The sequence below is a fragment of the Convolutriloba macropyga genome, chromosome 8 (assembly GCF_964194025.1).
Source record: "Convolutriloba macropyga chromosome 8, txConMacr16.3, whole genome shotgun sequence".
NCBI classification, from domain to species: Eukaryota; Metazoa; Xenacoelomorpha; order Acoela; family Convolutidae; genus Convolutriloba; species Convolutriloba macropyga.
The window spans coordinates 17,667,505-17,694,432 of NC_134475.1; the positions used below are offsets into that span (position 1 = coordinate 17,667,505).

At 35.8% G+C, this 26,928-nt stretch overlaps 1 protein-coding gene across 1 annotated transcript in view; it reads right to left on the reverse strand.

The window, feature by feature from the left end:
* Positions 1–221: 221 nt before the first annotated feature.
* LOC142344532 (replication protein A 70 kDa DNA-binding subunit-like) overlaps positions 222–26,928 on the reverse strand; it is a 52,399-nt gene continuing 25,692 nt past the window's right edge. Inside the window, exons 7-8 of the mRNA XM_075396277.1 lie at positions 1,652–1,821; positions 222–1,041 (exon numbers count right to left, since the gene is read on the reverse strand). Of these exons, the coding sequence (XP_075252392.1) occupies positions 778–1,041; positions 1,652–1,821 (434 nt within the window). The 3' untranslated portion in view covers positions 222–777. The remainder of the gene's footprint in view (positions 1,042–1,651; positions 1,822–26,928) is intronic.

Genomic DNA, 26,928 nt, shown 5'->3' on the forward strand with positions numbered 1-26,928 from the left:
TTTCAAATCGCTCTCAAATTAGTGACTTGAACAGAAAACCACTCTGTTCTCTCAGCAATTTGTACAAAGGTCTGGGAAAATTTTGTTGCCTTGATGGAATTTTTCTAAGGATGGTTTTGTTAATTTTTCAAATTTTGCTAGCCTCAGGTTTCCCCGATGAAACCTTTCACAAGTACTGTATCAAAACATTTTTATGCTCTAAATAACCGCCAAAAGAAAACTACACGAAAAATTAAAATTTTATATTGCATGAAAGTCACATTAAATCACATCTGTTTAACTCCATCGAAAAGCGACAATGACAAATCGCAAGAGTACTTCAAGAAAGTGTATCCCCCTTTCAAAGACAGGAAGACTTCATAAATCAAAGACTGTTTCTTCCACTCCTATTAAACAAAGTACAAGAATAAATCAAACTCACATTAAAAATTCAACAAAGAAAACAAATTGTAACTGCATATTCAACAAAATACCACACTCGGCTCAATTAGACAAGATGTTACCAACTCTCAACAATTTTTAGATCACTTTTTTGATGCATTAATATTTCACATATTTTAAGTAGTTTTCACATAATTCAATATCTTCTCAATTGGTTCTGAAAAGTGTACCGGTATCGTATATCTAGTGTTGTTACTAAATATAATTTGTAACTACAATCTAAATTGTACTCATCGCAACTTTGACTTAATTTGTATGTCAATTCGTCATAGATAGATGTTGAGCGGTGGCTTCGAGTTTTTATGAGAGCCAAAATAAGTCAAGTGAGTTAAAAATTTACTTCTTCTGGGACAGTTTGTCGATTTCCTCCAAGAGTTTATGTCCATGATCAACTGGGTTCACACTGGACACTTGGGCAATTTGGCTTTTGAGTCTCGTCTCGTCGTTGTAGCTCTCCATTTTAACTCGGATTCTGAAGAGATACGACTTGAAATTGGCCTCTGCGAAGAACTTGTTGAACTGAGCCGAGGCAGACTCATCTGTGCCCTCTGACTCCAGTTGCTTCAACCGACCCAGTTCGTTCACGTCAGTTCCCAACACCTGAAATAAATTCATTGCTAATTTTGAACCTAAACTATCAAGATCTATGCGAATCAAAAACAATCGGTTCACTTCAAATGCAAGGAAGTGCTTTTTTGAAAAAATGTGTAGCCTAAAACTATAAACAAATGACATTTGTGTATAATATAGACTTCACATAGTTTAGAAAGTAAGTTCTACGTGTTGAAGATAAACTTGACTAGAGAGCTGGAGCCTCGAACGAGAAATAAGAGTTGTTATAAGAGCTACCAATGTTCGAAAGATAAAAGATCAGTTGGTGACATAGCGCTGCGAAAAATGACCAGTGTTGGTTCATTGTCACAGTAGTCGCGCCTGCTTAGAGTCCCCTCACTAAAAATTCTAGTGTCTTGTTAATAATGGCTTTGTCCTTTGTCACAGTTAAGATCTCTGAGGCTTTATTTCAAGTTTTATTTACTACAATCATTTTGAACCCCTCTTATAGCTAATAGCTCCATATGTTAACTTTTCTTTGCCTTCTGGACATCAGAAACAGTCAGATACCTTAGAACTATGTTCGATTTCAACCCTACAAATTAGAGATCGAGTGTTTGAAAGAGTGAAAGAACATAAAATTGAGGAAAAGACCCACCACTTCGGCCGAGTCGTTGAACAGGGTGACCCAGAGATTGTCGGAGTGATCGGCGATGTTAGCAGAGATCACCGAGTGCCAGTTGAACTCCTGCGATGACGTCACGCACTTCTCACACCTGTAGAATCCATTGCCCTCATCAACCAGCTTCTTCTTGCACGTCTTACAGCCTAAAAACGATACATTTGCTGCATTACAAAATAAACCCAAGAATTTACCTAAGCTTACCGACGAATTCACCAAAATATTACAAATAAATCGTAAGTCTTGCGATTCAAGCAGAGGACAAAGTTTGGCATGACAAAAATCTTTGCGTCTCGAATTTTGTTTGCAACAAGTAAATTAAAATTTTAACCATATGTTTTAAATATACTTGAAACAAAAAAATACTTCAAATCGTTCAAGCAAAACAATAAACATCAATCAATCAATTTCCTTGACGAATCACCAAAAAATTTTCGTTCGTTGTTTTGTTCCTAAAAATAAAAAAAAACTTTTCATAGCTTCTACGTTACTATTCGAAGGAATTTTTCATGTGAGAGCAAGAAATCATTCAACGTTTTCTTAAAAAAGTTTTCATTTTTTGCCAGCCGAAGACATTGTGGTAACTTATTCCGTTTTTGTACGCATTGACGAACAATCGAATTCATTCCAAAGTTGGTTGACATTCTGTCTAATTCTGAATTGTTTTAGTCGAATGCTTTGACGAAGACTCAGATACCGGTGAAAATTTTTAGAATTTTCTGGTCTGGCTATATCATAACGAAATTTGATTAGTGACATTTTTGCTATTATTAGCTAAACTGATAGGCTCTTTGCCTGTATCAGCAGATCTCTCGCTTTGTCATACTTTTTGCGTAGAAAGCACACCTTTATACCACAGTTAATCTGTCGATTAAGGCGTTTTGAGGTTTTTGCAAAAATTTGGAAAATTTGAAAGATTACCGAAAACGATGTGTGAAAGCAAAAGTGATTTTCAAAGAAGAATGCGCGCGTTCAGGGGACGCGCGCATACTTATTAGGCATATTGATCTCATAGCATGAGCCATCTTTTTTGAGGTTTTATTCAGCTGCTCATCGAAATTAAGGCTCCCATCAATTTGAATACCCAGGTATCTGCAATATTTCGTTGTGAGAGCTTCGTTTTTATAAATAGATCTAAAATGAGAATTATTGTGTCAGAAAAAGATGATTTCGGTTTTGTTTGTATTCAAATGTAGTTTGTTCATCTCTACATATTGTTTTTTTTTTGTAAAAGTTCCCTGACTTTTCTTTAAAAGCTACTTTCCTTTCCATAACAGACAATACTTGTGTCATCTGCGAACTGAATAACTTCCTCCTTTGTGTTTATAAAAGATGAAAAATCGTTCACATAAGGAAAAATGAGTGGGCCTAAAACAGTTCCCTGTGGCACACCGTGATTCGCAATTTCACAATCAGGGAACATGCCATTAAGTTTTACTTGTCTGCGATTGGCAAGAAATGAAAGCAGCAATACTTTCGCTTCCTGGCAAAACCATACCTTTCAATTTTTTTGAAAGAAAAACGTTATGCGAAATGGAATTAAAAGCTTTTGCAAGATCTAGAAAAATAGAAACAGTTTTTCTTTCATCTAAAATAGATGAAACTGTTTCATGATTCAATCAGCAGCAAGAGACCTGAAAAATTCCCTACAAAATAGAACTTTGCGCGGAGCTGTTTCACCAAATTAAAATTATGACCATAATACACAAAATTCAATTAGAGAATTATCACCACAATAGATAAACATAGTCGACAAATTGCCGGAAAATAGCCGCCGTTGATGCACTTCACGCACATTGGGATAGAAACAAAAACGAATTGAAATTAAAAAATTTCTCTAAGTGTAAAAATGTGTTCTGATTTGATGTGCAGTTTGTTAGATTCTGGAACTATACATAAATTAGCTTCGAAACTGAAAGATATTAGGCTTAATACTAATGTCAGCTAAAAATCGCAAAGCACCTTGATTACATAAAGCACTGACTTAAGTCTCTATACAATTTCTTTTGAATTCGTTCTTTTGACATTGGGCGTATTCACTACATTGCGTAATTTAATGATTGAAAAAATTTAAAATCCATTCAGTTAAAACAGTGAGTGAAGCAAGTCAGGAGTCAAGACTATGAATGAATAAAGAAAATTAACTAGAAAATATCATATTAAAAATCAAATGAAAACAGTAAAATTCGACGTCAAATTTCCGCCATGTGAACAAAAAACCAAAAACGAGAAAGTGAATTTTACTTAAGCACTGTTTCCTCACTCTACTTTAAAATTAGATTAAAATTGTAGACCGCAAAACCACTCTTTTTCACTCCATGTCCTGTTTAAGCGTGACCAAAATCATCACTTCAATTTGACTTCAAAAATATAATGTGTTTTAACAGATTTTAAAAACATAGCCGAAAGAATTCAGGAAACGAAGGACAAAGTCAAAAAATATTCTTACAAAAATGCTCCGACAAAATAATCCAGAAAACGCTAACACGCCACTTCACGACAACCATTTTTAGAACCAATTATTACTTCTGCTTGAGCATTTGCCTACCCAATACCTCACAGAAATATCAAACAATTAAAAACATAAACCGACAAATGTCGGAAGAATTGCTCTTGAACGACAGGCGAGGCAATTTAATTCAGGGGCTGTAGCCTAGATCAATTTTTCTTGATGGGTGCAAAAAATTTGTCACCCGCCGAGATTCGAACCACTGACCTCCAGATCCACAGCCACAACTACTGCGCTACAGATCAATTAACTCTATTCTGCAACCGATTTTATATTAGCTTCACTTCATGCAATAGAGATCACTCAAAAATGAAGAATGAAAGCGTGAAAGTCACTTGAGAAGTCAAAGAATGTTCTAGAAGAAAAGCGCAAAATTGTCAAGCGAAAAATTTGCCACAAAAAGACGAAAGCGAAAAAAAGACACACGTTTACAATAATTGCTATGGACTTCGTTCAAGAGCAATTAAAAAGCCAACCTGAAAAGAACTGGAAATTTGTGTTTTGTTTGTTGGATAAAGTCCCGTGCCTAGTCTCCTGTGTCGCCCTTTAGGATATAAACCTACAGAATGGCTCAAAATCAAAGAACGAACAAGAAAAACAACATCGACACGCAAGAAAAATAGAAAAAAATACAAAAAAACTTGAGGAAACAGACGAAAATTGGCCAAAATTTGTTTAAAATTAATTACTTCATTATCTTTAAAATAACTCAAAATTAAAATCAATTACACCAAAAGGCAAACAATTTTTGAGGAATAAAGTTAAACAGGCCAGACCAAAAATCGGTCAAGCACTGACTTAAGGCTCTATACAATTTCTTTTGAATTCGTTCTTTTGACATTGGGCGTATTCACTACATTGCGTAATTTAATGATTGAAAGAATTTAAAGTCCATTCAGTTAAAACAGTGAGTGAAGTAAGTCAGGAGTCAAGACTATGAATGAATTAAGAAAACTAGTTAGAAAATATCAGAAAAAATCAAAAGAAAACAGTACAATTCGACGTCAAATTTCCGCCATGTGAACAAAAAACCAAAAAAGTGAATTTTACTCAAACACTGTTTCCTCACTCTACTTTAAAATTAGATTAAAATTGTAGACCGCAAGACCACTCTTTTTCACTCCATGTCCTGTTTAAGCGTGACCAAAATCATCACTTCAATTTGATTTCAAAATTATAATGTTTTAACAGATTTTAAAAACATAGCCGAAAGAATTCAGGAAACGAAGGACAAAGTCAAAAAATATTCTTACAAAAATGCTCCGACAAAATAATCCAGAAAACGCTAACACGCCACTTCACGACAACCATTTTTAGAACCAAATATTACTTCTGCTTGAGCATTCGCCTACCCAATACCTCACAGAAACATCAAACAATTAAAAACATAAACCGACAAATGTCGGAAGAATTGCTCTTGAACGACAGGCGAGGCAATTTAATTCAAGGGCTGTAGCCTAGATAAATTTTTCTTTTTGTGTGAAAACCTCGCCCCCGCTGGGATTCGAACCACTAACCTCTCGAACAACCGCCAACACGCACTAACCACTGCACTACAAAACACTTACCTTTACTATTCTGCAACCGATTTTATATTAGCAACACGCTTTACTTCAGAGCAATAGAGATCACTCAAAAATTAATAACGAAAGCGTGAAAAAGTCACTGGAGAAAAAGAATGTTCTAGAAGAAAAGCGCAAAATTGTCAATCGGAAGATTCGCATAAAAAACAAACTGACAAATGTCGGAAGAATTGCTCTTGAACGACAGGCGAGGCAATTTAATTCAAGGGCTATAGCCTAGATCAATTTTTCTTGATGGGTGCAAAAAACTTTTCCCCGCCGGGATTCGAACCACTGACCTCCAGACAACAGCCACAACCACTGCGCTACAGATCAATTAACTCTATTCTGCAACCGATTTTATATTAGCTTCACTTCATGCAATAGAGATCACTCAAAAATGAAGAATCAAAGCGTGAAAAAGTCACTTGAGAAGTCAAAGAATGTTCTAGAAGAAAAGCGCAAAATTGTCAAGCGAAAAATTCGCCACAAAAAGACGAAAGCGAAAAAAGACACACACGTTTACAATAATTGCTATGAACTTCGTTCAAGAGCAATTAAAAAGCCAACCTGAAAAGAACTGGAAATTTGTGTTTTGTTTGTTGGATAAAAGTCCCGTGCCTAGTCTCCTGTGGCAACCTTTAGGATTTAAACCTACAGAATGGCTCAAACTCAAAATCAAAGAACGAACAAGAAAAACAACAGCGAGAAGCAAAAAAAATAGAAATACAAAAAAAACTTGAGAAAACAGACGAAAATCGGCCAAAATTCGTTTAAAATTATTTCATTATCTTTAATTAACTCAAAATTAAAATCGATCACACCAAAAGGCAACCAATTTTGCAACCAATTTTTGAGGACTGCAACCAATTTTTGAGGAATAACGTCAAACGGGCCAGACGAAAAATCGGTCAAGCGAAAAATCGCATAAAAAAACAGGACCAATATTATTGCTACAAACTTCGTTTGAGAGCAATTTAACAAAGACTTTGCGCCCGGTTTTTATTTAACTTCTCGGAAGCTTCGAGAAGTGCGCTCTTTGCGTACGTATGGAAGCTTGCTTATCCAGTTGCATTTACCGAAAGGGCTTTTTGTTGAGATTACCAACTGCGAAGAACTTAAGTGATTATCATCTGGGTGCCGAATGGCTCAATGTTTTCACTGGACCGCAAATAATCTTGGTTTAAATAAACACTAGCTGAATATCTCATTTTCATCAGTTCCACTACTATTCAGTGGCATACGTCGACCTGGAAAGTATTACATATTATAGAAGTATTTAGAAATCCTGCACTCATGGAGTGTCCAAAACCATCTTTTTTATTTTAAAAAGCTTAGTAATAATTCAAAGTAATTAAGCTGAGAAGGATAACGTGAAATAACGGAAGATATGAAATTCACACAACACAATTTCAAAATTGAGACCAAGCATCTAGCTCAAAGCATAGGACTAATAGTAGTATATAGAGGGACCGAGCTGCCCGGGGGGGGGGGGGGGGGGGTGACGACCCACATGTATTAAGATTGGTTATAACAATTGTAACTTATTTAGGTCATCTTTGAATTAGTGAGACAATGTATAAAGATAGGTAATAGATTTTACATGTATTAACATTAGAGTTATTGGAACAACGTATAAAGATAGGTTATAGATTTTACATGTATTAAGATTTGATTTTTGACAGTATTGTATAAAGATAGGTAATAGATTTTACATGTATTAACATTAGAATTAAGAGAACAACCTATAAAGATATGTAATAGATTTTACATGTATTAAGATTGGATTTTTGACAATAATGTATAAAGATAGGTAATCGATTTTACATGTATCAGGATTGATTACATATTACCAATTTGCTAATGAATCATCGATACTTGTAATATTGACATTTGTTATCTAACTGTAGGCGAACATAAATAGAGATTATTTCTAACTACATCATCGCGTTGAGTACATTATCTGATTGATATTCTACATTGTTATATTGTACCAATGTACGAAGATAGCTAATAGGTTACAAGTAACTGGAGTAATACTTGGCACACATATTGTGACTGATAAAGACAGTGAGTCTTCTAGTCGCTGATGAGTCATCGAATCTTGTTATAACACGTTAAGATTTTCAACTGTGGTTACTATTGTGTATCACATCTGGTTATGGTGGGATAGTAAAATGCTATCAAAACGCCCTAATTATAGATATTATTAGACATTAAAAATTTTGTTTTAACTAGTTCAAGACCTTCAATTTCTAAAAAAATCCTCGTACTTACAATTAAAGACGTCAATATAAATTTTGTGTCACTAGCAGCACATGAAAAGAGGAAAATATCATATCGATAGGATGATTCCTTTTGCTAACAGAAAATCAAATTAGGCAATCTGAAGTCAGGGGCAACGAGAAGCAAAATGAATCAGAGCAGACTTCTAAAGGTTCGGTAAGATCATAGTTTTTAATTGATTTCCTTAAAAGGAAATTTCGTGCATCTAGCCAGAAAATAATGCTAAAAAGGAAACGGGAAAGATGGTTGTCCAATCAGATTGCTAGAGCAAAATGTTAAGAATTCCGAGAACGTTCCAGGTTACGGTTACTGTTTATCAGCGGGAAAGTTTTGAATAACAAAGAAGCTTATTCATTATCTAGGATTTACACTGAACTCTCCCAAGAAATTGAGGAATCTGCTTAGAAAGAACTATGCTAGCTCAACTCCGAAAAGAAGACTAAAATTATGCTGAAAATCTGCTGTTATTTCTATCTATTAGTTTCAACGAAAACAACGACTGGGAACTAATTATACAATACACTTACTAGGTTGACAAATTAATATCACAATCTTATCAAGTGTTCAAAAGAGATCAATTTAGATAGATTTAAAGTTCTGGAAGCAAATAGATTGTCAGCTTAGATCAGTAAAGGTTTTGTGTGAATTCCATCTCTATCCACAATTCGTTTCGGGTAGAAATATGAAAGTCCCCTTTTAGTCTGTTCATAGGTTAGAATTTGGTGATTCATAGTTTTGAACCCTCTGTTAGTTGAGGATACATTTACTGCATCATCCAGGACTCTTCTGTACTTCTGTAACGGTCCATTACTGTTTTCTTCCAGAACATTCTTGTTGAGTCCTTTGCTGCTGAACTTAGTTTTGTTCGTTAATGAATTATAACAGCAGTATGTCTTGCTACATAAACATAGCATTTCGGTACACCGAAACTCCTCCTTGAATAAACCAGGTTCACGCTTGTCATGCTTCACATGTTTATCGCAACAAGTTCTTGGAAAAAAATTGCACGTACTGTCAGCGCGAAAAGTTTCTGTACAGTCATCTCTTCTTATCTCGTTCCAAATGCTTCTCATTTCGGGTCGAATGCAGTCATATAGATTTTCATGAGCCAGCGCCAGATACAGAGAATCAGTGTCCATTTCAAGCTCCTCAAATTTCTGAACATCACAGAACTTGTCAAAGAAATCGTAGTAGAGCTCCAACATTCTCAATTTTGCGTACTGCAAGATAAAGAATCCAACAATTATTGGTTCACGATGTTCAACAGTGCTTTTCACAAGCTCAACCTCATAGATACCTCTCCCAACATTGTTCAATCTCCTGAAAAGACGGTTATTGATAGCTTTGTGAGTATTTTCATCGCTGAGATAAAGTGTTTGCGTATGTCGGCTTCGATCCATGATCTGATAACCATAAGAGCTATTTCCAAGTAATTTCATAGTTTCAGCAACAACGCTAGAGTCCGGATTTTCATCACCTTCTCGCCTTGCATCAACAACAGATTGAACGAAACCGTTGAAACATTTTTGCGGGGTATACTCAACGAATCTGTGGATTTTGGTACAGCGTAGACCCAGCTTCAAATAAAACTTTAATAATGGTGTTATGACTATTCCATTGTTTAATTTGTAACTCGAAATCAACATTCGTTGAGGTTTTAACAACAACGCGTTTTTTTCAGCATATTCCAGCATGAAATTACCTATATTCTCTCTTCCAACGTCACAGTTTTTGAAAATTGGAGGAAAGTTTGCAAATCGTTCACAAAGCTCCTCAGGAACTTCTAAATCGCATTGTACATATCCGAATAATTTATCTTCATGTATCCGCGTCAACAGTGTCTCTTTGCTCAAAGGTAACTTGTAGGGAAAATTTTTTCGAACATGATCTTTCAAAATAGAGCTCTTCTGAACTTGATCCCACCATTCACATTCTCTCATCTCAACAATTTTATATCCTTTCTTTTCCAGATGAAGTCTTCGTAAGATATCAGACCCACGCTTCCGGATACCATTTTCAAATTCGTCTTTATCAAGAATTGGTTGAGTTTCTCTACAGGGACAGAAGTGGTAGTAGCATCCGAGAGCTTCAAAAATTGTTTGACAATGACCACAAAAGCCATCCACACTAAAGGAATCAATTTTTTTCTGTTTTCCAGTTGTATAGATACTTTCAATAGTACATTCAGGTCTGTTTGCTTGATAGAAAGACATTACCATGTTCTCAAACTTCCTGATTTTGTTTTGACGAGCTTTGAACTTTTGAAGATTGGTATCAAACTCCCATCTAGTGTAGAGTCCAGTTGGCATCGCTTGACACATGGAGAAAGGATATAATTGGCTAGCATCTACTCCAACTATTGTTTTACAGACATTGTTTGACCTCCGGATGAATGTTTCGTCTACAACAGCTTTCCTCGTAAACACTATTGATGGACCACCAGTCATTTCACTTCGTATTTTCTCATGCAAGTCCTTGTCAGCTTCGATGAAAGGGTAAAACTTTCTATCCATCGATTTATGAAGACAGATATTTGCTAAATTGCGTAGCGTGCACCCGAGCTTTAACATGTCAACTTTCTGACCATGATAAAACTCCATCATTTTCACCATTGCTTGTAAAGTTGGTGCAACATCTTTGTTATTATACCAACGAAGGAAATCTCTAAAGGTTTTCATTTTCTCCATCTTCCACAAATCTTCCAGGAGAGCATAGTTTTCTATGCCAGTCCTAGGCTTTTCTTTCAGTCCCATTTCCCGGAGAACTACCGACTGCTCTTTTCCAGATTGAATCAATCTTTCGAATTGAGTGAAATCTTTTTCCAGTGGATTCAAGTTTTTCAGTTTGCTGAAGAAGGAATCGTAAGGTGGAAGATGGCTACAGTCAAGTTTCGATGGCGAATCAAACCATTCATATGGGAAATAACCTTTTGTTTCTTTCGATTGATATGCTTTTAGAAAGGAGTCCAGAGTTGTTGCTCCACCGAGAAAATGTACAATATCCAGAAATTGAATAACCCCAAATTTGAAGGAGATGAACTGATTTGTCTTCTTGATTACCGTAGGTGTAATAGCTTTGTCGTTAAGGAGATGAGGAATGAGATAGCTTTTGATCAAATTCAGATCATACTTTCCACTGTTGAATCCAAAACTGGTAGAGTGTCAACATAATTATTGAAATGACACTGGAGATCAAGGAGCTGCTTTTGTTGGTATCGTAAGAAATTTTTAGAAGCATTACTATCTTCTGCTTTGATACTATTTTCCAACTGACTTTCGGAAATAATCTCCAGTCTAGAGGAAATATCACTCAACCTGGTTTCGATCTCAGCTTCCACCTCCAAGAACTTGGGTCTTAAGTCCGCTTTGTTTTTTGCTGATAAGGATTCAAGTTGCGCTACAAACGATATGATGAGATGATTGGGATCCTTTTCGCATAAGAAAATTGGTTCTTTCAACAGATTTGAAGAAATTGATACCGATACAGGTACATGAGTACCAATCCACGATGTTGTAGCTGTGTTACTGATATCCACTGAATGAACACATATTGCTTCGAAGTCGAAGACGGCTAAATTATTGAAGAGGGTATAATCTTCTGGATACGCGATTGAGAAGTTGTCAAGCTTCTCAAATAGTGTTTCCCGCAAAGAATAAACACCTCGCGGATAGACATTTTTCACTCGTTCTTTACAAGTTTTCAAGTGACGGTTGAAATGACCTGAATGGTTGAAAAAGACATCACAGCTGGGACAACGAAACTTCTTGAAGAATTTGTTGATATCATTAACATAACATATGTGGTTGTTGTATCGAAGCAGTTTAATGTTTTCGTCATATCGTTCAACGCTGCGTCGAACAAGTTCACCAATAATTTCACCGTCTTCAATGTCAAAATCATAGATGAAAATGTTTTGTTTGATTAGTTCTTCAATTATTGGAATTTGATCAAAGGAAACACCTGTGAAACTTTCAGGGTCGCAACCACTTGCAGTAACAAAACTGTGAAAAATTTTAGTTGCATTTGGTTCAACATCTACTGATCCAAATAAATGAATAGCAATTGCACGGAATAAACACAAATTATCGTTATATGGTTCATTGTGTCCATTTGAAACGAGACAATTTACTTCAGGATTCCTTAACAAAGGCTCTGGAAGAGGAGAATCAGTACAACCCATAGGTATATTCGTAAGAAGCGCTACAAAAACGGTAACATTTGTAATTACTGTGAATCGCCATTTTGAGTTTTGACGTTCTTTTGTACATGTTTCAATCAAGTCAAGTTTCTCAATTTCGTTCTGCAGGTTCAATAAATCGTTTTTATTGCTTAGCAGAAAAGCTCGATCCAGGAGTAAGTTATTTTCATGCGGATAATAATATCGGTATTCTTTTATCTCTACATTTTGCAAAATAAACCCCAATGCGAGGTTTACTTTTGCTGCACATTTCAGGTTTGCAAAAACTTGATCGAGTTTTTCATTGATCTTTTTGGTGTCCAAATTCGATAAACTGAAGTTGAAAACTTCCTGTCTGCCATGCTCAGAATGCATATCGTCAAGTAAATGCTGACACGCTGCTAGTTCTTCTTTCAATGACTCGCTATCGTTATCAACTTTCTCCATAATCTCACGAACACGGATTGTGCTTGAGGACCCAATTTTTGTGCTAGCTTGATGTACTTTTCTGCGATGAAGTTGAAGTGAGTAGAAACTTGGGAACTGTTTCTGACAGACAACACACTTGTTCAGTGTATTACGAACTTTTGCTCCGTGAGCCTTCGCAATATGGTATGACAATTCTGCAGAATTTTTTGTAGCAAAATTACAATTCCTTTTCTTACAGTAAAGCGTGCCCATCATACATGTCTTCCGGTGGCGAGCAATATTGTATTTTGCAATAGATTTTCCACATTTTTCACAGTTAACGGGTAGGTTTCGATCTTTTGCAGGCATTTCGTTATAACTGGGAAAGTTAACTATGGAATGAGCGAAGAGATTTTTTATTTTTGTAAGAAATTGTCAACTGAGCCGTAAAATATGAATAAACAAATGTCTCTCAAGTTCTGCAGAAATTCAAGGTGTATTCATGACTACATGCGAACAATGAAGTTGAAATTTCTTTAATACTAAAAATACATTTTATTTGGAGTCGTCAACCAATCACAGCAAAGTTTGCAAAACTTCGTGAAAATGCGACAGCCATTATTCGTGTACACAACTTCGACAACCCTGATTTGTTTACTTGATGTCTAGACAGAATTTGTTCACAAGCAAAGAAAACAACCAACGTTTACCACAGGTTTAAGATCGTAGAACTTCGGGAAAACGAGACAGCTTTGATTTGTTTGCAGAGCTTCGGAAAAACCAGACAGCCTTGATTTGTTTACTTAATGTCTAGACAGAATTTGTTTACAAGCAATTAAAATAACGAAAAATTTAATGAATTTTCATCTTAGAACGACCTTGAAAATTTGTTTACACAGTGTTCTCATCTAAAACCCACTAATTCATAGAGGTATATCACTATTTACTCACTCAGTTTAGTCTCTTACTATGGTTGAAGCTATGTACGAAAACAGTCCTCAATACTTCAAAAAATTTCAAAAACGATTCAAATACACTATTTGCGACACAGAACCAAAACCTCAAGAGTCTGGAATAGAAAATTTTGCATACGTTTATCATTCGTCTTCGACTGTTATCGATGGTTGTTCGTTTGGTTCCAGTCATTGGCATCTCATTTTTGAAGATACAGGTTCCGAAGATAAAATCGTTTTTTCTTCGTATGCTCCTGCGACGATACCTTGCCTTGTGACTTGTTTTAAAAGCCTTATTTTGCCTACGGAGAAAAATTTTGTTACTCATGGTGCTATTGTTTCTCGCTTACATGTTGCTGTGGAGTACTTGTCAAAATTTAATCATGTTTCAACCAAGAAAACTAAAAAACAACTTCCTCTGCCTAATCCTGTGAAAAGACTCTCAACCATTACTACTACCATACCTGCTTCTACTATCCCTGATGTGACTGTAAAACGTTTTTGTCAACTAATGCTTGGTGAACATTCTTCTTCTCTCTATCAGATTATGGATATAATTTTAAGTGGGCAGGGAAGTTTTGTACATGAGACTTCAGACTATTTAATAAACTTTCAGTTCTGTAAAAATTCTAGTGTCTAAACTTAAGCTGTCATAGAAAAATTCAATTCATTTTTACTCCATATGTTTTACAAATGCTAGCAATTGCAATTCATTTACATCTGGTACAAAAGGAAATTTACTGCTATAGAAATAGTGCGCAATATAGATGCAAAATAAACCACACAGTTGTGAGTCTGCTGATTGCAGGGGGGATTGAATATCTCTTCTGTGCTCCATAACATCCATCATCATATGCAAATCAGTACATTGCTGTAAACGGGAGAAAATATCTTTGTAGGCAGTCAGAGGTAGTGCTAACGGATCTGCAAAGTATAGTACGGGGTATGCGTAGCGTTTGGCAAGCATCACCCAATGCGTTCCAAAAGAATCAGCTCGTGATGCGTTTACAATTATAAAACTGTTAACAGGTAAATTTAATGGATAATTGTCAGCGGCATAAACACCTCGAAATTTGTATTTGAGATGCTTGCACTTTTGAACTTGAATATAAATTTGATCTTCGTCCATTAGTATGCGTTCATAGGCAGAATATTTTTGGATACGTTTCTTGCAGAGTCAATATACACCGTAGATGATTTTTCACCGAGGAAGAAAACTTCAACGTTGTTTGTTAAAGCTGTATCAAAATTTAGCTCGACCGATATAGACGAATTTGTTAGTTCAGGATGAATAAAATCATGTGTGGCTTCTTGCGTACTAGTCAGGTCGAAAACCATTATAAAATGGTTTGAAAATTCACTCAATGGTATTCCATGACCGTTTTCTACATAGGCTAATGCGCTCATTGAATTGTAGTACAAACGCTTGTTGTCAATTGTTGACATTGGTGTACCGGCTGTAGCGAAACCGTTTCGGAACACTGTAATCTCACGCAGCCCAAATTTTCGATAGTTGAAGGGATTTACTGTGTTAGTTCCAATGAAAGCATCACCAGCACACAATGCAATTATAAGTCGTCTTATGGGTTCTTTTGTAAAAATATCTTCGTGCTTCCAACTTTGCTGCCCCGTTGTTGCAAGAAAAGTTTTTGTTATCACTTCATTGTATCGATATATTGCAGGTGTTCTCAAAAGTGTTTTCTCAATGGCTCCGACTACGTTGTCTGATACAGTCATCTTTCTAACAAAAAGATTGGCTTCGTCAATTTTTACTTTGTAGTTTTTGCCAGCTGCTTCACTTATAGTGGCAAAATCATCTTGTGACCTTCGGAAAGAAATTCTCAGGGTAACCCCGCTTACTAATACTAATTGTTTTTCGCACGAGAAAAAGTCAACAGCTAGTTTTCCATAAAGAGTAATTTGAGCTGATTCTCTCGCAGCCTGCTTTCTTGCATCTTTTAATGCATTAGCAATTGCGCTAGGGTTTGCTTCATACTCATAACCTTGACACTTTAACCAAGTCTTCTTTGCATCCGTCCCGTGCGAGAATTCTGTTTCTATGAAACTTTTGTGAGCATAGTGTCCATTGGCAGAAGAGATTTTTATTCCATTTGCAGAAACAGTGCAGTCAGCAAATAGGGAATGAAGAACATTATTCACAAAAAATGCGGCATCAGTATTAGCGGGATCACCTGCGTCATATCGTAAATCAGTTCCATCAACATTTTGTATTCGGCATTTGATTTCCAAATAAATTTTTTGCAAGTCTATGAAATTGTTGCGATCACCTACCACTTCAAATTCAAGTGACGATCCGGAGGGAGAATAAAGTGGCCCAGTTTTTTGTTCAAATGATTGATCAAAGGTAACAAGCAAAGGCGGTTTTTCAAATAAGTCTAATGAGCTGTGAGTGGCTTCGGAAGGTATTACAATATTAGTTCGCATTTCTGACCCGAGAGAAAAAATCCAGTCGACTCCTTCTTGGCTTTGGTTTTCGAGAAATGATTTTTTTAGTGGAACGTTTTTTGTACTGTCGAGGTTTAGCAAAGTGTTGTCTTCGACGTCTAATAGCTTGCCGGCCCCGTGTTATGCGTGAATGGAGAGAACCACCAATTTGTTTGCGGTTTGTTTTTGCAACCGTGCTTTTCAACGCCTGCTTTGCCGACTTTCGTTTCGTTGCTACTTCTACCAATTCAGGTGCACCCTGCACTAAAAGCTCTCGGCCAATTCTTTTGGCAGCGGGCCATATAATTCTTCTTGCCAATGGTAGAGCAACTCTTCCAATACCTGCAGCGAGGGCTCCAAAGCCACTTCCTCTTTGACGATAATGACCGGAGAAAAGTGGCATCGACTGTGATGCTTGGTTGCTGTAGTAAGCTTCCATTTTACTTGATTTTTTGAAACTTTAAGCTTACTATCACTTTTCCTGTTCCAGTAAATGGAATGAGTTTTCCGGCTTCGTTCCTCAACTCCACTTTAATGTTTTGAATATTGTTAGAAAGTATGGGCTTGTAATCCAGAATTGTAAATGTCTTGTGATGAATAGGTGTAACAGTGTTTATGCTGCCGTTTCTTAAACGTCTTTCGGTCTCAATGATTTTAATTACAGGAGCTCTCACGTCTCCAATAATTTGATATTCTATAACGTCTATGTAGACAAAGATTAATTGTGAGCCACAGGTTATATCAACTGGAAAATCACTTTGGTGTCTATTGAGAGTTTTGTGTGATTTGTATCCAATATGAATGTATCCATCATGCGAGTTGTCTTTTATACCCTTGAAGCCGAGAATACTTGGAACTTCTTCGTTTTCAAATGAAAAACCCTCATTCGCTCCGAATTGTAAAACCAATTTATGAGTAATTTTGTCAAAAGTAAAATCAAATTGTTTAAACTGAGCAATTCGTCTAAGTTCATCCATTAGTTGATCCAAGCTACTGTAAATGCCTTTGCGAATTTTTCTGAGGTGTCCACTGCGATTATTTGAGGCGTCGAGTTCCACTCCCGTGTTGATGTTTGATGGGAAGGATATTGAAGATAAAGCTACTTGCCATTCTCCATCCAAAATAAGTGGTTGAGATAACTGGTTACGGAATTTTGCCATTGTGTTTTCACCAAAAACTTCCATTGATGCGTTGGATATTAGGTCGATTGTGAATTCTTTGGCGGGATTCATTTTATTCATCTGCAGTAACTAACACGTTTACTTGGACTAATTCCGGTTCGTAAAATTTACCTTCAATTATAACGTTGTTTGCATCTATAAGATTGTACGTTGGTGGACTCACGGTAGCAATTTTGAATATCGTAAAAACTTCGTCTGTATAATTTTGTTTATAACCTTTTCTGAATTTTTCGTCGTGCTTTGCAATCCTAACAAGGTCTCCTTTTTCGTATTTTGGTTTGTACTTTGTTGTGTTGATTGCTAATGATATTAAAATTGGTTCATGTTTTTTGAAAACTTTATTAGGTGCTAAATGGGTTACCCGGTTAACACGACTGTTTATAGTATTTACAAACTTGGGTAAATCTTCAATATATGTCCAAGTCCACTTTTCTTCCAAATATTTGTAAATGATGTTTTAAAGCGATCGAATGTTCCTCTCTGCAAATGCCGACTTGGTTTCGCTTTCTGTTGTATATAAATGAATTCCTTTCTTTTCACAAAATTTTTTGAAATCTCCTTTGAACTCTGATCCCTTGTCTGTCCATACTTTTTCTGGTTGTTTCTTCTTGATCATTTTTTTGAACGCTTCAACAGCATCTTTTGCACATAAAGCTTTCATTGGTTGAACTCGTAAGTAACGTGATAAAACATCCACAGCCACTAACAAGTATTTTACACCGTTGTTGTGTTGGGCAACTTTATCCATATACGCAACATCGACAGACCAGATTTCATTTATTCTATATGCAACAGCTTTCAGTCTGGGAAAACTTTTCCGGAATTGTCTGTATTTTGTGTACGGGGCTTTCGACTGAAGATAGCGAACAATTTTGTCTCTGGTGAAACCGCTAGCCTTCTTCAAGTTAGCAATGCTACCAAATGCAGCACTGCCTTTAGTGTACAATTTGTCTAACTGTTTAACTTGATAAGAAGTAATTCTCCCAGGGGCTGGTTGGTTTGATTTCTTTTTCTGCCTCTTCAAAGTTCCTCTGGTCGTTGTCGGAAGCTTTTGTTTTCTTTCGCTGGGATTTTGAAGCAACTTCTTTGTCCGACTCATATTCCAAAAATTGCAGTCTCTCTTCAGATGATAAATTTAGAAACTTTTTGGCGTATGTGTTACAAGTCAAATGCGAACCAATATCGAGATGCGTTAATACACTGAATTGTTCGAAAGATAGTTTGCAAGTGGTTTGCTGTAGATTGTAAAGAAACGTAGCAGCAAGAACTTCTGTATTTGTACCATTAATAAGCAATCTCTTTGATGAGTCAAAGGAAACAGAATCTGATTCCTCTATTATGTCCAGTATTGTATTCGCTCTTTCAAACTTTATCCCCTTCAAGATTCTAATATCATTCAGCACTCCCTTTTTGATAGTCGATGTGTTGTCTGTCGTAAATGATTTCGCCATAGACTCGTTTATTGTACTTCTATCATCCACTGAAGCGTCAGTTTGTTGTTCTGCATCCTGTTGCGAGGCAGAAGGAGCTGATGGTGACTTGTTTCTCTGGAGAAGTGATATCTGCTTGGCTGGATTGTGAATATTTTTGTTGCTGAGTAATTGAGAGACATGAGGTTGTTCTCTTGTATACATCTGTTTAGGTATTAACACAAACTCTTCAGTAAGCATTTTGTTCTAGATATTCAATGCAGGGTAATGCTATGAGTTGAATGAGATTGTTGCCCGAGGGAGATCGAATTATTTTTAACCGTTCAGTTTTCCCTACTTTCCTGTTCGAAAGTTGACGCAGAGTTTTTTCAAATTTTTTTAGTTCATTTTTATTGACTGGAACAACTCCAGAGAGTACGTTCATCACACAGTCACTCAGAAACCAAATGAAGTCGCCGTCTTTAAGTAACTCGGGTTCAATGTTGGAGTTCTTGTTTGTGCTATTTGCCCATTGCTTGAGCATAAGCAAATGTTTCCTTTTCATTCGTAATTGGTGTAACAACGGCTTCCTCCGAAGGAATGTAAAAAATTGAAGGATTAGGTCCAATAATATGTGACGCAAATCGTAAACCCTGACTGGTTTTGGGATCGAGATCAATAATAAAATGTCCAAAGGGCTCCGCAGTTGCTAGTTTGTATGCTTCTTTTATCAGTTGGAGACAATTCAACTGTTTTCCAAGATATTCAATTTGTTGAATGTCACGAAGCGACTTGAATAATATTATGTGTGTTGTATTCAGATCAATGGTTCTGGACCATTTGCTTTGATGGAACAAATTATGCTTGACGTATATAACATGTAATTTGCGATGACGTCCTGAGGTAGCTATTTTTACAAATTCTTTATCGTTGAAGATTTCTTCACATGAATCGTCATAGATAAGCAGACAATGTGATAGATTTTTTGTTATATCAAAGCCTGAGTATTTTAGAAACTCAATCCCTGGTATAACTTGTTGCATACCTTTGAAAAGTGGTTGGAACTCTTTGTAAAAATAATAAATTTTCTCAAAACGTGGATAAAAGGTCGAACCTTTTAGCATTCGAAACAAGAGTTCTGTTTTACCACAACCACTTGGTCCTACAATTGACATGAATACCCTGTCATGTGTAAGAATAATTTTGTTCATAGTTTGGGATTAGGTAAAATGTAACCAACTAAACTCGATAAGAGAGCAATCCAAATTGATTTCTCTTCACAGCTTTCTGATAATAGAAAGAGCATAGAGAAGCAAAGAATGATCATTAACACAATGATACTAACTTGAACAAAAAATATTACTTCGGACCTTGGCACTGTTGAATTTGAACCACAACGCCATGGGGGCCTCTCCTTGTTGTTCACATCAAAGACTAAATTACTGATACCGGCGTCAGCCTCGTCTCTTTGATTCATTGGAGAAAAATAATTAATTCAAAAGTGAATTGAAACAAGGATGATATAAAATGTTAATTTTTGAATTATTTACTGGGCAACTGTTTCATGTACCAGAACTCAAACAAATTGAAACCTTTAATATGACTTTTTATCTCTAGTTTATAACAAACGGTTGATGAGTCATTTTCGTCGAACGATGGTTGGCTGAAGACTTTTTCAACTTCGGGGTGCTCCAAGACATATAATCGCAACTCATTCGGCATCTCATTTAGTGATAGCTCACGTTCTGGTGGTGTTTCCTTCAATCTAAATTGAGGAACTTTTTTGTCCGCCCATTGCTTCCAACGTGGGATTCGCTGCTCTTTGGGGTACTGCATAGGCTTCTGGTGTGTTTTGTTCATAGCCATAATTGAACTGATTCCGATGTTCTCGAGCTCTCTGTTTATTTTTTACGTACAGTTGGAAGTGATAGAAATTATCTATCACGGGCAGGAAAGCCCTAAAGCTGTCTAGTTCGTCGGGAGAAAGAGTAATGGATGCAAAATAACGTTTTGCTGCTGCGCTATAAAGCGAGTTGTAACGCGGTTGTTGTGCTGTGTTTGGTTTATTGTTGAGATTGTTCGCTCGGTTCTGTTGATCATTTGAAAAATTATTCTGTATTGGTGGAGAGGGATCCTGAACTCTGTTGAATATTACAATGGGCTGATCGTCAATTGGAGTCAAGCAAGTGAATATCTTCAAGTTGTCTGACAGATAAGTTGTTAAAGTTGCCGTGTCTTCTCTGTGCATCACTTTGTGTCCACTGTGAGAATATTCTTGCTGAACGTTCCGCGCAGAGATTTGATAATTGATCGTTTGTTAAACGAAAGTTTGAATGAAGATAACAGGAGGGAACTTGTTCTTCTGATATTATCTCTGAGATTCGGGGGCAATTTAGATCTTCCAGATTATAAAGTTTTTTGTAAAAGCTTACTGAGGAGCTCACACTTTTCAATGCCTTTGGCAAAAAAGATTTTCCGTGTGAATCGGAAACTGAAACTCAGACAGATTGTTTTCAAATCACAGTAAGGTATATCACCTTCGTCCCAATCAAGACCGTGTAGGTTATTGGTCAGCCAAATAACAGTTTGTCTATCGTGTGCGGGTAAATCAGCGAATTTAAGCGGCGGTTTGAAAAATATTGTATCGTTGTAACTGGAACACAAACTGAGTTCTTTAATAATAAATCCAAGTGACTTGAGGTTGAAACCTTCGAGATCGAGGACAATAATATTTGTGGTTTTGCTGCCAAAATTTTCTAACATTCCAATTCACGAAACAATTGTGAATAAAAAATTTTCACTGATAGAATGAATAATATTCCTGTCAGGTGTCCAAAAAGACAATTGTTTACTGGTGAGTAACGGAAAGCGTAAACATATCCAGGGCCTTTGATTCGGCAATCTTTTATAAATCCAGCGGCGTCATGCAGTGCAGCATGAGGTCGTAGCACTTTGCTTCGTTTCAATAAGGGATCTAGTCTTGAATTATCAATTCCAATGAAACTATCATAGGGTCTAAATTTAAGTGCTATTTCTCCGTCAACTTCTGGATCTAACAAAGAACAAGCAGCTACGAAATATAATTGTCGATAAGATATGTGTGTAAAATTTATGTTACCTCTCAGTGATAAAACTTTCTCATGAATGAGCTTGATGTCTTTTGTTCCTATTGTGTTCATTTTTTTACTGTTTACTGAACGTGAGCGTTTAGAGTTTTTGTTTATAAATCTTTCAATTCTGATTGGTTGTCAACTTGAATAATAAATCAAGCACTGTGATTGGTCAGTTTATTTTGGAAAGTTTTGTGACCCTGAACGTGTTTGGGCATGATCCGATGACTCTCCAATTAATATATCAGTATTGATTTCATACATCTACTAACGTCGACACCCCTTAGGGCACAAATTTCAAAATTGAAAAAATCGACTTTGAACACTTTTTATCATTCACAAAACATGTTTCACAACATTTAACGTCTATTAGAGACCAAAAAACGCAGAAAATTTTTGGGCCTCATTTTTCAAAAAATTTTACAAGTGTCGACACCCCTTAGGGCAAAAATTTCAAAATTGAAAAAATCGACTTTGAACACTTTTTATCATTCACAAAACATGTTTCACAATATTTGACGTCTATTAGAGACAAAAAATCGAGAAAAAATTTATGGACCCCATTTTTCAAAAAATTTTACAAGTGTTGACACCCCTTAGGGCAAAAATTTCAAAATTGAAAAAATCGACTTTGAACACTTTTTATCATTCACAAAACATGTTTCACAACATTTAACGTCTATTAGAGACCAAAAAACGCAGAAAATTTTTGGGCCTCATTTTTCAAAAAATTTTACAAGTGTCGACACCCCTTAGGGCAAAAATTTCAAAATTGAAAAAATCGACTTTGAACACTTTTTATCATTCACAAAACATGTTTCACAACATTTAACGTCTATTAGAGACCAAAAAACGCAGAAAATTTTTGGGCCTCATTTTTCAAAAAATTTTACAAGTGTCGACACCCCTTAGGGCAAAAATTTCAAAATTGAAAAAATCGACTTTGAACACTTTTTATCATTCACAAAACATGTTTCACAACATTTAACGTCTATTAGAGACCAAAAAACGCAGAAAATTTTTGGGCCTCATTTTTCAAAAAATTTTACAAGTGTCGACACCCCTTAGGGCAAAAATTTCAAAATTGAAAAAATCGACTTTGAACACTTTTTATCATTCACAAAACATGTTTCACAACATTTGACGGCTATTAGAGACAAAAAAACGCAAAAAAAAAATTTTTGGGCCCCATTTTTCAAAAAATTTTACAAGTTATTGTCCCCCTATGGGACAAAAATTTCAATTTTCGAAAAAGGTGTTTCCGACTACTTTTTTTACCCACAGAACATGTTTCAAACTAGTTAACATCTGTTAGAGACAAAAACAACAAACTGAACATATTACAACCAACCGAAAAGTGAAACACATTTTTTTCAGAAAAAAAAATAGGAGCTGACCAGAACCACAACGGTGGGGGACTCTATGTATTAAGATAGGGAATGCAGAAATTGTCCCCCTAGGGGGGACACTTAGGGGGACGTTTACTGCGAATTTGCGGTAAATGTCCCCCTAAGTGTCCCCCCTAGGGGGACAATTTCTGCATTCCCTATCTTAATACATAGTGTCCCCCCCCCCGTTGAGGTTCTAGTCAGCTTTTTATACTACTACTAATCATAAGCGATAATTTGGGTTGCCTGATTTAGTAATCGCAAATTTAAATTCTTGCCAAAAGGACACTTTACCAATGAACCATATAAACAAAAATTAATTTATACAGGGCAATGATCTAGCCAAATATTCTCTTGGCATAGCACTGCTGGGAACTACGAGGAGTCAATTCGATGTTGGCAAGAATTGCACAAAAAGGTTTTCAAATCGACTGCGGGCATAGAATAGACAACATTGCGATGCTAATACGAACCCGTTGCGTTGCCTCTTCTACATTTTAAAAAAGATTAGGATCTGCTGATATTTCGCAGACTCATAAATGGAGAAAACAATAAAATTTTTTAATTGATCCAACTTTCAGCTATACAGATTAAAAGGAATAATTCTTCCAGACATCAAATACAGACAGCATCATACAGTAAACAATTAACTTCTTTGCTGAGAAAAATATGATAGACTGATAGAACTCATGTGGAATCAATCCGAAAGAAATTGGACTCAGCAGGATCTGCACTAGGCGATTTATGTATTTGTGAAAACTCTCATGCAAACCCAGGAATCAAAATTTGGGTCTAATTGCCAATTGTCATATCCGCAAAGCACTTTTTTTTATTAAATTAAACCCCTTGACAACCACGGTTGAATCCTAAAACTATATTAAAAACATACCCGGCAGATTGCCGGAAAATAGCCGCCATTGATTCCCATAACAACGATTGGGATTGAAAGAACAGAAAAAATGGGGAAAAAAACTCATTGATGTAAGAAAACTTTTTTTAAGTGCGAAGTAATTTGATTTCGTTTTGTTGTTAGATATACTCCTGTTATTTAACGAGAGGATACAGGGCCTACTATCAAAACCAATAAGCATTCCAGACGGTAACTAAGACTTATAAGAACAAAGGAGCGGGCATGTAAAATTGCGCTTTATGTGTTTATCCGGTTGCTATTTTGATTTTGTTCTTCTATTCCTATTACATTGCTTTGCTGTTTAAAAACATTTTGAGCAGAATGGGCGAAGATTGAAACTACCCTAGAGAAGCCAAAAAATTGCAAGCGTCGAAAACGGCAAAATGAGGAAAAGCCAAACAAATTTGACGAAATAAGAACATAGCTGGACAAGTACTGATCCACAATTCAAAGAATTTTCATTGACTAAACTAGACCTAGAATGGACTATGAATGGATTGGAAAAACCATTAAGAAAAAATCCTATCAAAAAAATCGAAAACTGTACAATTAAGGTAAAAAGGCCACATGTGAACAAAAAACCACTGGCGAGAAAGCGAATTTTTGATCAAACACCATTTTCGCACTATCCCTCACAATGCGAAAAATTTTCACGCAGCAAAACCACTCTTTTTCCCTCCATTTCCTGTTTCAGCGTCAGCAAAATCATCACTCCAATTTGACTTCAAAAATCATGAAAATGTGCAAACAGATCTTAAAAACAGCCAGAAAAATTCCGGGAACACCTCAGAGTAGAAAACTTACCATACTCACTGACCTGAAGCACCGCCTACTTGATTAGGCAAATAGACAAAACATTTTGAAACAATAACAGAAAATTTGCAAAACCATAAAACGACGAAAACAAAAAGCATCTGATAAAATCTACATCAAGTTGCAACTCCAAAAATACATACAAGACCTGACAAAATGGAAATAGAAACAACATATTTTCAATTGAAATACGAGCTAACAGACTCTTGGAAAAACCGAGCGAACGTAAAATTGAAAAAAAAATTCTATATGAAATTCGAACAAAATTCGCTTAAAAAATAAAAATAAAATGAGACCTCCCAAACAATATTTGGAGTAAACTATTAATTAAATCTTCTGCTAAATCATTCATCCAACCAAATACTTCGCAGAGAATTATCAAAACAAAACAAAGTTTAAAAAAAGCAAAAGAGAAAAAAACCTTAAAAAAAATGTGTATAACTTTTTTCAGTGAAAACTGGCCGGTCTGGCTTTCGAATATCACTTCACTGTAACAATACCTATTAAATTGCTCTTAATTAAGAATTGATCAAGAAAATCGACAGCGCTAACCATAAAAATAGAAATAAGAAAAAAACATTAAAAAATCACAAAAATTGGAAAAAATTTACTCAATTTCGTTAAAAAAACAACTCAAAATCAACACAAATCAAAATAGTAATCAACAAAAAAGTGCTATAAAAACTGATTTTAAACAGATAACCCCCAATGCTATCAAAAACTGAAGAAGAATACAAAAACTGCTGAAAAAGGTTTAAACGAAGCAAAAATGTAAAAATAGCTGCAAATGGACACCAAAGTAAAAATTTTGCTTTGCATGGTCCAAAAAGCTCCCAAACGCATCATTACCAGTTAAAATAGTTGAGCGAAAGACCTTTGACTGTAAAAGTTCAAACACGCTTTAAAAAAGCTGCACGTGATCAAAAATTTCCGCTCGCTCAGTGGAAATGTTTTCACACCTTATTTTATCACTCTCTCAAAATTATAGCATGAACAGAAAACAACCCATTCTCTCTGCTCTGCAGCAATTTGACCTAAACACTTGTTTTCACACATTTAACTTCCTGTTTTAAATACAAAAAACGAAATTACCGATCCAAAAAAGACGCTCCACTATTACTCTTCGATTCGTAATAAAGAGCACCCCAATACAATTCAAATTCTATGAATTGTGAAAACAAAATATGAGCGCAATAATAGCCTGCTGAGAAGATGAGGGCGGCTATTAATTAGTTTAAAAGGGGAAATTGCTGAAGAACAATCAAAATTGATGCCTCACAAGATGACTCAAGCAATCATAGTTGCAAAACACGGACCTTTTAATATCAAAGTACCACATAGGTATTTTAGATTGACATTGCGTTCAATCGGTAGCCTTAACGGGCAAGTTTTTAATTTGAAAAGCATCGCGTCACAACATATCCTTCATTGGAGCTATTTCAGGCAATCCAACACAATCAACATTGCTAGCTTGTGGAAAATTGGTTGAGATTGATATGTAGACGTGTTCTCAAAATACCTGGAAAAAATAAGGCCAAAATTGCAAAATTTCTGTTTTTCTACAAATTTCTTGTAACGCTTAACTAGATTTAAATGAAAGTCATCTAAGGTACGAATTGGTTCTGATTACTGCCCTTAGGAACATTTCATATAAGAGTGAGATACCTTTCAGCAGATCTTAACTATACCAAATAAATGAAGTCAGAGAGAGCCTGGGTTTGAGGAAGTAATTTCAAGAGTGAGGAACTCAGAGTGACGAAAACACTAGACCAAAGAACAAAAGCTTTGCAAGAAAGACAAGAAATTTAATTATCCTTGATTGTTCACTATTAGCTTCCAAGTAATTATGTTTTAATTTCAAAAAATGGAATCAAGAAGTTCCAACATTTAGACTAAAAATGACAAAATGATCAAAAACTTCAATTTAAGAAACTACATTTCCAAGAAAATTTGCTTCCAGATGCTTTTAAAAAATGAAAAAGGCAACATTGCTTCTTAAAAATTTAACTTCTAGAAACTAGAACTCTGATAAAAAAACACCCCGAAGACTGCCGGAAAACAACCACCGATTCCCATAACCCTGATTGCGATTTTTTTTAAAA